At 49.7% G+C, this 16,119-nt stretch overlaps 1 protein-coding gene across 3 annotated transcripts in view; it reads right to left on the bottom strand.

The window, feature by feature from the left end:
* EXO1 (exonuclease 1) overlaps positions 1-16,119 on the bottom strand; it is a 53,879-nt gene that overhangs the window by 24,667 nt on the left and 13,093 nt on the right. For all 3 annotated transcript variants that reach the window (XM_077286355.1, XM_077286357.1, XM_077286356.1), the window contains exons 6-10: positions 11,449-11,661; positions 11,157-11,344; positions 9,858-9,954; positions 2,925-3,105; positions 2,253-2,484 (exon numbers count right to left, since the gene is read on the bottom strand). In XM_077286355.1, the coding sequence (XP_077142470.1) occupies positions 2,253-2,484; positions 2,925-3,105; positions 9,858-9,954; positions 11,157-11,344; positions 11,449-11,661 (911 nt within the window). The remainder of the gene's footprint in view (positions 1-2,252; positions 2,485-2,924; positions 3,106-9,857; positions 9,955-11,156; positions 11,345-11,448; positions 11,662-16,119) is intronic.

Genomic DNA, 16,119 nt, shown 5'->3' with positions numbered 1-16,119 from the left:
TCATTTGCACCAACCATTTAGGAAAATCCGATAAAAATGTCATTTGCATAATAATTTGGAACATAGTGTAGACACAGGCGGGTCGACCTTAGGAGACTCGGACCATTTGTTAACAAGGTCTGAGTGAAAAGGGTATAAAACGTCCAGCCGTTTCCTTCCAGGGAAACGTTTACCAGGGTTTTCCCAGTGTCTAGACGTAGTGTTGTCAAACTCCTTGTGAGTGGGAAAAACTCTAGAGGGACGTTTAACCCGTTTAAATGAAACGGAGACGTCCTGAGATTCCGACTGAGAGGTTACGTCAGACCCCGACGTCCGCCTGCGAGGAGGGGGAACGGGCAGATAGGGGTATCCCGGTGTGATCCGGTGAACTGGAAGAGGAGCTAGACAGGGTCCTCTTTCTGTATCTTTTTTCAAGCCTTCCTCTGTGAAGGTCTTGGACAGGTGCGAGCGAATCGCCGTGTGAGGCGTTCGTGGCACTGGTGGCATTAGATAGAAGCGGAATACGTTCAAGTGCCTGGACCAGGGACTGAGACATTTTAGTCAAGTCAGACACTCACAGACATTGCAACAGCCCACTCCGGGGGAGGGGGGGTGCACTCATCCCGAGACATAGGAGCTTCCTGAGGGACGGACATGTTGGGAGGAACGCAGGACGGGCAGAAAGGAGATGGCTGACCTGAGGCCCACTTTTTCTTACAGCGGGCGCAGGCGTAGTGAATGACCATAGTGGTATAGCCAGGGGCCCCAGCGGGGTTGGACATAGGTGGAGGATAGAACCACCTGCAGCAAGTGAAAGGACGATACTGCTGGGAGGAGTACAGAACAGGGGAGAAGCAGCGCAAGCCTACCGAAAACCAGCGACAGCGGCAGTGCAGGAGTCTGTGTCCCCCGGGGATCCTCGTGCACCGCGCGACACGATGGAGGACAGGCAGAAGGAGGAAGTCGGCTTCACTCCGAGAATCGCGGGAAGAACGTGCCGGAAATGGGCGTGGCCAGGCACAGAAGGGAGAGAGAGAACCTCCCAAGAGAAACGCCCCCCGTCGGCGCTGGACCCCGGGGAAGGCGTGCCCACGGCGACGCAGGGCAGTGCAAAGACGCTGGGGGCGTGGTATGCCGGGCCAGAAAAAAAAAGAAGAAGAAGGAGCTAGGGATAATGAAAGGCTGCATGCCGCGCTAGCGGCTGAAAAAAAGGGGAGATCGGCGCAGCTGGTGCGGCACAGGTAACCAGGTGCCGCCGTCTTGCGCTCCCTGCTAAGTGACACTGTCGCTGCAGAAATGGAAGGGGCATCGGTTGATTGAAGATCCCCCTACCTGAAGACGAGGAACGCGTCAGGAGCCCTTGTACCGTGGAAAGGGTCCTGGAAATGAAATCCTCCTTCCAGCGCTATTTCAGCCAGCGCAGAAGACGGTTTCAACCCCTAAAGTAGGGGGAGTAGGACACTGGAGGTGACCACCGTCTTCCTCTCAGCCTGCTCCGAGGAGAGGGAGGGGAAAAAGGGCAAGGACTGGCCACCGATAGCGAACATGAACACCCCAGGGTGACATGAGTCGAAGTCCTGCCCAGCGGGTCCGAGAGGGTGCGATGTGGGTGATATCACACTGCTCTCTCGGTCGCTTACTGTGGGGACTCAGGGTGAGAAGAACTGCACCCTGTAACCCCAAAAGAAGCATCTGAAACTAAAGGGAAAAAGGTTAATAACACACACACACAAACCCTGAAAGAAAAAACAAATGCGGATCTGGTGTTAGATCCAGGTCCGCCTCCTACAGACACTAAGCAAAAACTGAGTTGCCTGGTGCCTGTCGGAGGGTGTATACTGCCGGGGAGGAGTTATTTCTTCTTTATTTGCATAGTGTCAGCCTCCTAGCGACAGCAGCATACACCCATGGTTACCTGTGTCCCCCAATGAAGCAAGGAAGAAATTCTTACAGGTCTCTGACAACATCAAATGTTTTTCTGAAAGTGCAGTCACGCTTTAAGCTTTAGTTCTGTACGTTATAAATGAGGTTTGTGTTTATGGCAATGTAAAAGGGAACATTCATCGAGAACCGCTAATGTTAGGACCCGTGGAGATGCTGGTGCGATAGGCAGGTATTATACATACATTTTGCCAGGTAATATGTACTGCTCGTTCCTTTTTAAAAATTCCTGGCAGTAAATATTAGATTTTCTACATGTGTCCAAGACATTTCCATTAGAGGCTGCAATCCCTATAATGTCCTATTAAAAGAAAAAAATCTGATCCACTCACCGACTTCTGGTGCCAGGAGCAGAGATTGATCCGCACGCTTCATTTTTCCTTTGGGAAAGCGCAGCAAACTTATTCCTGACCTTGGGGCGAGAATCTGCGGCATCATCTAATGGTTGTAAGGCGCTCAGACGGGAGGGCTTCAGCTTCGCTACATTATCTTCACTTTCTACTTTTGGTTTCTTATTCTGGGAAAACGAATACTGGCTGAGGAGATCGGACTCGGATGTCCCACCTAGAAGACAATTGGATGAGGAGTTACGATCACTGGTGCAGGAAATAAAGCTGCAAAAGTTTCAATAGGAGTTTAAGCTTGTACTGAAACTTCCTTCAATACGGGGCTAATAGTGTCCACGTTTGGGGGAAGCTGATTTTTTTTTTTACCATTATGCACCTACAATTCTGGAGTTGCTGAAACTCTGCAAACCGTCTCCTACCTGCAAGAATCCCAGCGCCTTCTCTTATCAGCAGGCAACATCATGTGCGCATAAAGCCCAAACTATGACATTGTGCTGGGCTCAGAGGCGGCACCGGGGATCCGGCAGGTAGGAGACGCCTTGAAGGGCTCTTGTCCGGCAGCCACGGACTATTGACATGGCAGCTGGATCACGGTCCTGTGGATTTATTTGCTCATCTCTACTTAATCTAAGTTTTTGTCTCCGGCCCGCGATTTACCTTCATGAGGTCGTTTCACTTGGTTTTTGTTACTGGGTAATATTAACCCTCTGAGCTTGGATTTGTCCTCTACTTTTGGCTTCTCCTCACTTTTCCCACTGTGGGTATAATTCCTCTGCCAGATGCTGCAGGGTTGTATTGCGGTCCGGCTGCTCCAGCTCTGACTGCTGCGCTTAGAAAACTAAGAGACAAGAAGAATAAAATAAAAAAAAAAAAAAACATGAAGAGAAAAAAAAGGAGATTTTTGTGTACTCACCGTAAAATCTCTTTCTCTTAGCCTCTAATTGGGGGACACAGGACCATGGGTGTTATGCTAGGAGGCGACACTATGGATAATCTGAAAAAGATTAACTGTGGCTCCTCCTCTGCAGTATACACCCCTGGACGGCGTCAGCCTTCTCCAGTTTTGTGCAAAAGCAGTAGGAGGAACGTAACATGAATAACATAATTATGCCTGTAAGAAGGCAACTATGTACGAGCTCAAGAAACAATATGAGAACTCAACCGTTACAATGGCTCGGAAAGGGCAACAGGGTGGGAGCTGTGTCCCCCAATTAGAGGCTAAGAGAAAGAGATTTTACGGTGAGTACACAAAAATCTCCTTTACTCTGTCGCCTCATTGGGGGACACAGGACCATGGGACGTCCTAAAGCAATCCCTGGATGGGAAGCAATGGACGAATATTGTGCAGATGGGCCCCTATACTTAGGGCACCGCCGCCTGCAGAACACGTCTACCCAGGCTCGCGTCCGCTGAGGACTGGGTATGAACCCTGTAGTGTTTAGTAAACGTGTGTAGGACAGTCCAAGTGGCCGCCTTACACACTTGTGCTGAAGCCTGGTGCCGAATGGCCCAGGAGGCCCCTACCGCCCGTGTAGAGTGTGCCATAATACCGGCTGGAAGAGGAGGAGAATTCTTAAGGCGGTAGGCCTCTTGTATGGTGGATTTGATCCACCTGGCAAGGGTAGCTTTGGAAGCTGGCAGACCCTTGTGGCCGCCTTCCGGAAGGAGGAAAAGAGAATCAGACCTCCGGAAGGACGCAGTCCTAGACACGTATATATGCAATGCCCTGACGAGGTCAAGCGTATGCAGAGCCTTCTCCACTCTATGACCGGAACCGGACAAAGGGATGGTAGTGAAATTTCATCATTGAGGTGGAAGTTGGACACAACCTTCGGAAGGAAGGATGGGACCGTACGAAGAACTACCTTGTCTTGGTGAAAGGCCAGGAAGGTCTGTCTGCAGGAGAGTGCTGTCAGTTCAGACACCCTGCGTAGTGAGGTGATTGCCACCAGGAAAACCACCTTCTGGGAAAGAAGGCGGAGCGGGACCTCCTTAAGGGGTTCGAAGGGTGGTTACTGCAATGCTGTCAGGACTAGGTTGAGGTCCCTCGTTTCTAGTGGTCATCTGTAGGGGGGAACCAATTGGGAAACCCCCCTGAAGAAAAGTCCTTACTTGCGGCTTGGTAGCAATGCGCCTTTGAAAAAAGCACTGAGAGGGCTGACACCTGGCTCTTAAGCGAGCCCAATGACAGCCTGGCCTCCAGACCCGATTGGAGAAAACCAAGTACTTTGGGTAGGGAATAAGGGAGTGGGGTCTGGCCACGAGATTCGCACCAGGTAAAGAAAGTTTTCCAGGTACGGTAATAAATCTTGGCAGAGGCTGGCTTCCGTGCCGATCATAGTTCCAATGACGGCCAGCGAGAACCCTGCCTGGGTTAGAACCCAGGTCTCAAGGGCCACGCCGTCAAATTGAGAGCCCGAGTTCTGGTGGTAGAACGGGCCTTGTGATAGAAGATCGTGGCGATCGGGGAGACGCCAGGGGGCGTCTGCTGTAAGTTGTACGATATCAGCATACCATGTACGTCTGGGCCAGTCCGGTGCAATTAGGATGGCTGGAACTCCCTCTTGCTTGATCTTCCTCACCACCCTGGGTATCAGGGGGAGAGGTGGAAACATGTACAGAAGCTGAACTGGGTCCAGTCCTGAACCAGAGCGTCTGCTCCGAGCGACCGCGGATCGTGTGTTATGGCCATGAAGTTGGAGACCTTGGCATTGAAGTGGGATGCCATTAGGTCCACATCCGGCGATGGCAGATCTGGCGAAAAATTTGGGGATGGAGGGACCACTCTCCCGAGTCTATTTCTTGTTGGCTGAGGAAGTCTGCTTTCCAGTTGTCCACCCCTGGAATGTGGACCGCCGAGAGAACCGACCCTGTGTCCTCCGCCCAGTGGAGGATATGTGACACTTCTCGCATCGCCTGGGTACTGCGGGTCCCCCCTTGGTGATTCACATATGCCACAGCCGTGGCATTGTCCGACTGTATTCTGATGTGAGAGGCTGCCAGTAAGTGATGAAAGGCCCTCAAAGCCAGGAGGATGGCACGAATTTCCAGGATGTTGATGGTCGTTCCACTGGGGACCACTTGCCCTGTGGTGTAGGTGCACTGCACCCCAACCCGTCAGGCTCACATCGGTGGTCAGAACTTTCCAATGACTTGTGAGAAAGGATTTCCACTTTGCTAGCGAGTTTGGCTTGAGCCACCAGTGCAGGGACCTCTTGGTTGACGACATTAGCCGGAACTCCCTGTCAAGAGAGAAAGGGTTCTTGTCCCAGGACTTGAGGATGGCTAGTTGGAGAGGCCTGAGGCGAAACTGGGCAAATGGGACTGCTTCTATTGCTGCCCCCATCTTGCCGAGGACTCTCATGGCAAACCTGAGAGATCGAGCGGGTTTGCGGAGGAGGGTGCGAACTCCTAGATGGAGAGCCAGTGCCTTGTCCTTGGGAAGGAGCACTAGACCCCTGGAGGTGTTGAATAGCATTCCCAGGAAGGTCAGAGACTGACTCGGAGTTGGTGATGACTTTTGTAGGTTGACTAACCAGCCCATGCGACTCAGTGTCGATTGTGATTGAGATGCTGAGCTCGCAGTCCTTGAAGGTGGGAGCCTTGATGAGTAGATCGTCCAAGTATGGAACGACTACTATGCCTCTGGAGTGCAGGACGTCCATGGTGGCTGCCATGACTTTGGTAAACACTCTGGGAGCCATGGCGAGTCCAAACGGGAGAGCCACGAACTGGTAGTGGTCCTGGTCGATTGCGAACCTGAGAAATCTCTGATGGGCAGGTGCAATCGGTATATGCAGGTATGCGTCTTGTATGTCTATGGAGGTGAGATATTCTCCCTTCTCCATGGACGAAATGATGGACCGAAGGGACTCCATGCGGAAGTGACGGACCCGTACTTATTTGTTGAGTTGTTTTAGGTCCAGTATGGGCCGCACGCTGCCTCCTTTCTTGGGGACTACGAATAGATTGGAGTAGAACCCTCGGAAGCGCTCGGCCGTGGGGACCGGTACTATGACTCCTGCTTGAAAAAGCGAGGAGACCGCTTGCCGGAAGGCACGAGCCTTGGCTGGTGGTTTTGGGGGGGACAGAGAGGAAGAATTGGTCCGGTGGGTTGGAGGTGAAGTCTATTTTGTATCCAGAAGACACTAGTTCCCTGACCCACCTGTCTTCTGTAATAGGCAGCCAGACTTGATGAAAGAGCAAAAGTCGGCCGCCTACGGGTGTGGTATCTTCCGGGGTCCATGAGTCATGATGAGGAGAAAGTCTGAGATTTTCCTTCTCTGGGTTTAGACTGGGCTGCTTTTGACTGCCAGATCTTGTCCGACCTTTGCGTTGATCGTGAGATGTCCCTGCGTGGGGAACAGTTACGATTTTGTGCTGGACGCGAGACGGACCAGCCCGAAGAATTCCGAAAGGATCGGAATCGTGTTTGGTTACGCTTCTTGTAAGTGCGTTTAGGTTTCAGTTGGGGAAGAGGTACTCTTACCCCCGGTGGCGTTGGATATCATCTTGTCCAACTGTTCACCAAAAAGTCGCCCATTGAGGTAGGGGAGGTGAGTGAGAGACTTCTTTGAGGCTGCGTCGGCTTTCCATTCCCGCAGCCAGAGGATACGCCGAATTGTGAATGCGTTTGATGCTATGATGCATGTAATCTGCTATGACTGCTATTTGAACCGCTTGGTCCGACAGCTCAGGAGCGGATGCTTGGAGGCCAGCTTGTAAATTTTTGGCCCAGGCCAGAATGGCCTTGGCAGCCCAAACTAAAGCAAACGCGGGAGCCAGGGATGCCCCTGCGGCCTCGAAAATTGAACAAGCCATGCATTCTACCTGCCGGTCTGCTGCGTCACTGAGGGTTGAGCTATCTGGCAGTGAAAGAAGGGTCTGTGCTACTAGTCTAGAGACTGGGGGTCCACTTCGGGTGGGTCTGTCCACTCCTTGGTATCCTTCTGCGGGAAGGGGTACCTCGCCTCCAGATATTTGCGATTAGCGAATTTTTTTCTCAGGCTGTGAGAACTGCTTTTTAAGTATCGCCTTAAACTCTGGGTGGTTAGAGAAACCCTTAGGCGGCTTCAGAGGTCCTTCAAAGGAAATCTTGTGTTCTGAGGCCTCTGGTGGCGGATCAGAAATGTCCAGCACCCGATGGATGGAAGAGATTAAATCCTCAACTAGCACTGTATTGCTAGGGGGGATTGGGATCAGGGACCCCTCCGTTTCCTTGTCTGAGTCGGAGTCACAGATGCCTTCCGAATCCTGTGTATCACTGAGGCACTGAGACTGTGTATCACCCCTGCTGGGTGAGCTGGGGAGGAGGCCTTCTCTGGTCGGGGATTGCGGAGATCTGCATTGTCTGTCCCTGGAAAGGGGACGGTCTAGATGACCTGGAACTACGATGTCTCTCCCTAGAAGGGGATGACCGAGTGCTATGGGATGACGTAGATGGACTGTGGGTCCGCTTGCATCCTGACTTAGACGTGAATGTGCCAGGGTCGTCCTGTCCCTGAGTCAAGCTCTCCCTTTGCTGGGTAACGGTCATAGCCGAGGCAGGACTCTGTAGAGCCTGAAGCAATGTGGAGGTTAGGTTATCTATACACTGCGTCATAGATTGTGACATCTGAGTGACCCATTCCGGTGTGGCATTAGACACCGAAGCATTGGCAGGGGCCTCTTGGGGCTCTGACACAGTAGTCTGAGTCCAGTCCTGGCAGTGTGGGTACACACTGCCGCTGGGGAGAGCGGTCCTGCAGGCTGTGCAGAATGCATAATAGCAGTCCTGCCTGGTTCTCTTGGACCTTGAGCCCGGCATAGTGCACAGAGTGCAGAAGGGCTGCTATGCAGAGGACCTTACAGGGGTAGCTATGCAGAGGTCCCTATAGGGGAGCCTTATAGGGAATATGGATTCACAGCCGAGTAAAACAACCCAGCTGTGATCTTACCCCATCAGTTTGCCCCTAGGTCCAGCGCCGAAGATCCACAGTCCTGGGCCCCCAGGAGACTGGCTGGCCTGGTCCTGCTGACCGGGAGATGCAGGGTTAATCCTTGCTGCAGTAGAAATGGCCGCCGAAGAGAAGAGACAGGGGGAGAAGGGGGCGAAGAGCTGAGAAAAAAAGGCAGCAAAGCTGTGTAAAAACGCACCCTTTCTGTCTCGATCCGCCCCTTCTATGACACTGTATAGTGTCATATTTGTCATCCGGGGGACGACGGGACGGGGGGGCGGAGAGGAGGCGGTGGCTTCAGCTAGGCCAAAGCGGGGGTTTAAATTAGATGCCTGATGCCCAGAAGGGCTCCAGGCTGGCGCGAAAGTCCGGGAGGGGGTCGGATCTGAACCGGACCCCCCCCCCCCCCCCCCGGATTTGAAGGCAGGATAGCGGTGGGGCTGTAAGCGGAAGGGGGGCCCGGTAAGGGGTCCCCCTGAGGCAGTATAGAGCTGGTGCTGCCGCAGAGACAGGGGCGTAGGGAGCCCTGTGTCTGTGCCATGCCTGCCTGCACTCCCCCCGGCCCCAACAGGAGCCCGCAGCTGGGCTGGGGTCCCTGGATGCAGGCGCAGTGTGCTGGCCCATTGCTGGGAGCTGCAGAGTGCTGCCTGTACAGGCCCTACAGAGGCGTCTCAACCTAATGCCCCCAGAGGGGGATTAGGGAGGGTGCTGTTGTCACCTTCAGGGGCCTTTATCCTCGCCTCGACCTCAACCCAGAAACCAAGAGGAATTGGGGAAGGAGGGGGAGTCTCGACTTCGAACCAGCACCCGAGGGACTGGGGAAGGAGCAACATGGGGAATAGCCATCTCTACTTCAACTGGGCACCCCGTGATAGGGGGCCAAGGAAGGAGCCATGCCGGGAGTCTCACAGGAGACCCACTTTTCTTCATCTGTAATCCGTCGGAAAAAAACGGGCGTAAAAAAAAAATCTTAGGTGTGCCTCCTATGCGACACTAAGCAAAAACTGGAGAAGGCTGACGCCGTCCAGGGGTGTATACTACAGAGGAGGAGCCACAGTTAATCTTTTTCACATTATGCATAGTGTCGCCTCCTAGTGGACAGCAGCAGAACACCCATGGTCCTGTGTCCCCCAATGAGGCGACAGAGTAAAATAAAACACAACGCAAATTTTCAAGATAAAACAAAACAGGACAATTATACGGCAATGTGAGGAATCAAACAGAAGTCATAGGGCCTAGAGGCGAGAACGTTCCCATGGATGGGCCATAAATGTACATGATGGTAATAGCCCTTTAATAGAAGCGCACGGGCGACTGTAGAGCCCTTCAAACGGGAAACCTGGTTCTTTTTATTGAAAAGGATCCAAGCAGTGCGACCCTGCAGATCAGATGCTTGATCACCCAGCCAGATAATAGACAAGTGATGTTTTTGGAAAGACCCCTTTAGGTCAGCATTTTTTGGGTGATGTAGATAATCAGAGCAGTGCGGAAATGGCTTCCAAGTTTAGAAATTAGTGAAGCCCCAAACTTAAAAATGTCACCAGTGGCCATCACTTTTGCAATATCACAGTGGAGCCCAGAAGGATGGGCAATCCCTCCAACAGCTCCCATTACCTAGCACCATACAGATTGTGATGCCGCTCACACCTCTCACCTGTGGAACATCAGGGTCATAGTCGTCCGTTTTTTCCATTGAGTTGACATCTATGTTTCCAAGAGCAATTTGATAACCAACCGAATCCCCCAGGTTACTAATTTATGTTAAGGAAAAAAAAACCAGACCCATCCAAACACAAAAATAATCACACGAGCCTCGTACAAACAAACTGCGCTCCATGCACAAAGCTTCTTATCATACAGGACTGAAGTAATAACGGGGATTTCTTATATAGTGGAACATGTGCACGACACCACACAGGGAGCAGACGAAGAGCCGGCCTAAGTTTGATGTTCACCACATTTCTATATTCAGCAGATTTGTGGTAGAAAATTCTACAATTATCCAGGCACCTTCTGCAGAGACTCCATTCACATGTCTGGAGCACCCCAGAAACTTCTGCAACAAATCAGCAGCCTGTAGAAGGCATTCACAAAACAGACTATAAAGACCACCTTTCCCGAAGACCCATGTGTGTTGTAGACCCATCTTAAACAGGCAATTTTCGCTATTTTTTTCCTCCCCTTCTTCCAAGAGCCATAGCTTCTTTATGTTTCTGTCAACATCACCGTACAAAGGATTGTTTTTTGCAGAACAAGTTGTTGTCTTGTAAAACACCCAATGAAGCGATATAGAAAACCCCATTTATCTTACCATATAAATGTACTAAAAACAAGAAAGAAAAAAGTCCAGTTATGATATAAACAGACAAAAAAAAAAACGCAATTCACTCAGGTTTTTTGGCTTTGATTTTGCAGCGTTCATTATGAACTAAAAATGTCTTGGCAGTATCATTACGGAGATTCTTAACTTGTGTAGGTTTCTTTGTTACCATAATTAAGTTTTAAAATATATTTTTTATTTTACTCGTTTCTGATATTTGCTTTATGTCGCCATTTTATGAGACCTGTAAAGTTTTCTAGCTTTTGTGTGCTGAGCTGATTTTTTTTTTTATTGGTTCCATTTTGGACCACATAGAATGTGTTTACTGCATTTTTGTGGGTGGTGCTGTGATGAAAAACTCGCAATTCTGGCGATTAAACTTTTTTTTGCTGTACAGATTTTACCATATGGGTTATAAATTTATATTTTGATAGATCGAACTTTTATTTGAGCAGACTCCTAAAACTTTCTCCTCTATTCACATCTAAACCACATATGACGTCCCATCACGTCATGCACTTATAATCCACAAAAGTGTCTCTGCAGCTTTGGATGTGACTGGAGCAGAATGCATGATGTCTTTTATGACACTGAAGTGTGGAGCTTTCTGTGCAATAATAATAAGAAGGATACGGTCCGGCATAGGTTAATTCTTTGGGGTTTATCCCATTCTCATAAGGATTTAACGGGACCAGTTTTCTTTTTACAGGATCAAAGACCAACTGATACAGAAACGTGTTATCGGCACGGATAAACCCCTCAATGTAGTCATCGGGTACTGTAATGTTCGATTTCAGATACTGTCCGATCTTCTTAATAACCTAAAAAAAAAACAAAAAAAAAAAACATTCACATCAAGCAAACATCACGTCTGACACAAAACCTGCAACAGATGGAGCGCAGGGATGATAATCGAGGCGATTACCTGAGTGATGTCGGGATTATTGGCGATTTTCAGGAGTTTACTCGCTTTGGCTAAACCAATACCATGGATAGAAGGCAGGTAGTCACAGCCAGACAGGATGCACATGTAGCGAAACTTCTCCTGCGTGAACACATCGCCCAGATGCTTACACATCCCGAATCTGTCTTGATCAATTTCTAAACCATTTCCAAATTTGTCCATTTTCAGGATCACCTGGAGAAACAGGACGGAGATTAATGATCACATGTTTAAAGCCGTATTCACATCATTGATGGTTATCATGTAGCAACAGGATGATAACTTCCTGGTCGCTAGGGGTCCGACCTCTGAGACCCACACCAAACTCGAGAACAGGGGCCTGTTAAACTGCGGCATGCGCATCTCCACTTCATTCATTGTCTACAGGACTGTCGTAGATAGCCGAGTGCCATTCACAGTCAACCAATGTATGCACGACCACTGATCCATTTCAAATCTCATTCCCAGGATTGCTCGGTTCCCCAAAATAAAAAAAAAAAAAAAAAAAGATGTAGTGGCCCTGTTATCCCTGCAGACACTGGCAATGAGAAGACACGATAGCAGCATTTAACTGGTTAACCCCTTCATGACCCAGCCTATTTTGACCTTAATGACCTGGCCATTTTTTGCAATTCTGACCAGTGTCCCTTTATGAGGTAATAACTCAGGAACGCTTCAACGGATCCTAGCGATTCTGAGATTGTTTTTTCGTGACATATTGGGCTTCATGTTAGTGGTAAATTTAGGTCGATAATTTCTGAGTTTATTTGTGAAAAAAAAACGGAAATTTGGCGAAAATTTTGAAAATTTTGCAATTTTCACATTTTGAATTTTTATTCTGTTAAACCAGAGAGTTATGTGACACAAAATAGTTAATAAATAACATTTCCCACATGTCTTCTTTACATCAGCACAATTTTGGAAACAAATTTATTCAGTCGTCATGACAGCACTAACGAGAGAGGGGATCCGCCCTTCAGGGACAGGAAACCTACAGAGATAAAAGGGCGGCACCTCTCTCCCGCATCAGTTGGTTTCCTGTCCCTGACAGGGGACCCTACAGTATGCCTTTAAGAAGAAAGGTGAAGAATGAAGATTTTTGACCCAGGTCCGACTCACCGATCCTGGAGGCGGGAGGTCCCCTTCCTCTGTGTTGATCGCGATGCTGGAAGTGCCGCACCACAGAGGGCTGTGGGGGTAGGCAGCAGCAGAGCAGGAGCAGCCTTCAGGGGGAGTGCTGTCTCTTTCGGTGTCCCATCGCCGCAGGTACGGGTAAGTATTATGTGGGAGGCCCTCCTTCTGATAGCGGGTGTTGGGGGCTCCCTTTAGCTGGGGTAGTGCCCCTAGAGCTGAGTAGATTTCTTCTTTTTTTTTTTTTTTTTTTTCCCCCCTGTGCTGCGTGACCGCACAGTGTTACAGGGGTCACCTGTGCCCTATCAGCCAGCGCTTATGGTCCGCGCTCGGGTGGGTGGCTGCGGCGCGTTCTCAGCGGTGTTGGTGTCCCCTCTGGCTTGTGCGCTGCGTGCGGCGTTTGGAAAGCTGCAAGGCGCACCGGAAGTGACGCGCGGAAAGGGGCGGGGCCTGGAGCGGCAGCAAATGATGACGTACGGCGCATGCGCAATAGGCCGCGCCGGGGGGAAAAAACATGGCGGCGCCCTGTCGGAGTTACCGAAAACAGCGTTCGTGGCGGTTTTTTATCAAAGGAGGGGCTGGATACGGCAGCGCTCTCCTGGGGGACAGTGTGTGTATCATTGGTAGTGGTTCTCGTGGAGGAGGGGCCTCCCACATGCTGTAATGTACCGGGCAGTTCATCAGGATTGGCCTGCTGACCCCCATCTGGGGGAGGTACCTTTGGGGCCGGCTATTTAATGATTCAGCTGCGGCTTCCTCTTGCTTCGCTTCCATTTTCACAATGGAGTCTCAGGAGCAGGATCCGTTGCCTTCAGAGCAACAGTGTCAACCCCTGGAGAAGCCCCATGCAGCGAACACCCAGCGACGTTCTAGTGGCAGTAGTCGTCCTGGAGGTAGAGCTGATCAATCTTCTAAAGCCGGAAAGTCCTCAAGCCGTATGGATGTTGCTTCGGTGGAGAGGGTCCCCCCGCAATCTTCGGTACCACTCAGACACTATAGGGGTAAGTGATCCTCGTGAAAGTTCACTTAGTGATTGTGTCTCCCCTTATTTCCCTTTCTTACATCAGGGAAAAAAGCGGTCCTCTAAGTCCAAGCACAAGGAATGTGCAGAATGTGGTATTCCTCTCCCTGACGAATACGTTAAAAAACTATGTGGTCCGTGTATCCAGCGTCTAATAACAGAGGAGACACCCGATTTCACTACTAGTCTAAGACAAATTGTTAGACAAGAGACTAGAAGTTCTTCAAGATCTCAATCTCATAGTAGGGGGCCTAAAATAATAGACCCTGGATCCCCAAGTTCACGTGAGGACAGTGACTTAGGAGAGCTAAAGTCAGAAGCTTCTCACACATCGGTATCCTCCTCGGACACTGAGTACGGTCATTCTTGTTTTTCTTTTGACCGGATAGACCGCCTCGTAAAAGCGGTAAATAACACAATTGGAATTGAGCAGACCCCGCCAGAAAAGTCCATGCAAGATGTCATGTTCAAAGGTCTGGACCGTAAATCCCGCAGATGCTTTCCGGTGGTAGAGAAAGTTAGCGCCCTAATTTCCAGAGAATGGAAAAAAACGGAAAGGAAAGGTTCTCTTCCTCCATCCTTTAAACGGAAGTATCCATTCGAAGAGTCCGCATCGGCGACGTGGGATAAAGCCCCGAAGCTCGATGCAGCTGTAGCCAAGGCTTCCAAGAAATCCTCTCTACCGTTTGAGGATCTGGGAACTTTAAAAGACCCACTGGACAGGAGGGCAGATGTGTTTCTCAAGGGAGCCTGGGAAACTTCAGCAGGGGCTCTTAGACCATCAATTGCTGCCACCTGCACTGCACGCTCTATGATGGTGTGGTTGGATAGCCTGGAGGATCAGCTAAAAAACAAAACCCCGAGAGACGAAATGTTATCCTCCCTCTCTATGATTCAGGGCGCTGCGGCGTATCTGGCTGATGCTTCAGCGGACTCAGTCAAGTTGGCAGCCAGGTCGGCCGCTCTTTCTAATTCAGCCCGTAGAGCAATCTGGCTGAAATGTTGGCAAGGGGACATGCAGGCCAGATCTAAATTATGCAACATTCCGTGCGAAGGGGCGCACTTATTCGGTCCAGTGTTAGACGAATTATTGGAAAAAGCGGGGGACAGTAAGAAACGTTTTCCCTACCTTGGTAGACCCACTTACAGGCGTGGCACTAATAGGAGGTGGTTTGACCGAACAAGATCAAATAGAGATAAACCCAGATATGACGCCAATAAAAAGAAAGGTAGAGGCTATATGTTTAATTCCTTTCGAGACAACAAGAAGCCACAATGACTGGCGGACCGGGTAGGAGGCAGGCTTCTAGCCTTCTATCCGGAGTGGCGCAATATCTCCAATAGCCCGTGGGTCCTAAATATTATTGAAGTGGGACTAAAATTTGACTTTCAGATCATGCCTAAGGACAGATTTCTTATAACACCGATACGTTCTTCTCCCGCAGAACAACTGGCGTTAGAGACCGAGGTCCAGGATCTCCAACAGAAAGGTGTTTTGGTGGAGGTTCCTGAAATACAAAGGGGTAAAGGATTCTATTCTCCCCTCTTTTTGATTAAAAAACCGGATAATACCTTTCGCACAATCATAAACCTTAAGGGCCTAAATAGGTTTTTGTGGATCCCGTCATTTAAAATGGAGTCGGTAAAAACCGCAATAAAGTTGTTGTTTGACAGGTGTTTTATGGTCGTCTTAGATCTTAAAGACGCATATTACCATGTCCCCATACACGTAGACTACCAGCGTTATTTAAGAGTTGCAGTCCTTTTAGGGGAATCAGTCAAACACTTCCAGTACAGAGCACTTCCCTTTGGTGTTGCAGTGGCCCCTCGGGTGTTCACGAAGATAATGGTAGAGGTTATGGCACATCTCCATGAGCAAGATATTCTCATAGTTCCATATCTGGATGACCTATTAATAATAGGAAATTCTGAATCACACTGCACGTCCCAACTACACAAAGTAATTGCATCCTTGCAAAGGTTGGGGTGGATAATTAATTTTAAAAAATCACGGTTGCAGCCTCTAGAGGTTCAAGAATTCCTGGGTCTCATATTGGACTCAAGGTTACAGGAATGCCGTCTACCTGTCGTTAAGTTGGAAAAAATCCAACGACAGATACTTAGAGTGATTAATAATCCGTTAATAACATTGAGGGGAGCAATGTCACTATTAGGCTCACTCACGTCTTGTATCCCGGCAGTACTTTGGGCCCAGTACCACACCAGGGTCCTACAGTGGGAGGTTTTGCACAACACTCGTCTGTTGGGGGGTCGCTTGGATAGTTCTTTTTCCTTGTCTGATTCCACTATTCAGTCCTTACGTTGGTGGTTACACACTCCAAACCTGCATAATGGGGTTCCCTGGATAAACCACATATCGCGTGTAATAACCACAGATGCTAGTCCCACGGGATGGGGGGCGCATATGGGCGAATTGTGGGTCCAGGGGGTCTGGTCACACTCCGAACAGAATATGTCATCTAACCTTAAAGAATTATTAG

The sequence above is a fragment of the Ranitomeya variabilis genome, chromosome 2 (genome assembly GCF_051348905.1).
Source record: "Ranitomeya variabilis isolate aRanVar5 chromosome 2, aRanVar5.hap1, whole genome shotgun sequence".
In the NCBI taxonomy this organism is placed as follows: domain Eukaryota; kingdom Metazoa; phylum Chordata; class Amphibia; order Anura; family Dendrobatidae; genus Ranitomeya; species Ranitomeya variabilis.
Note: the sequence above shows the minus strand (reverse complement) of the source record. Positions and strands in the feature narration are given on the sequence as shown.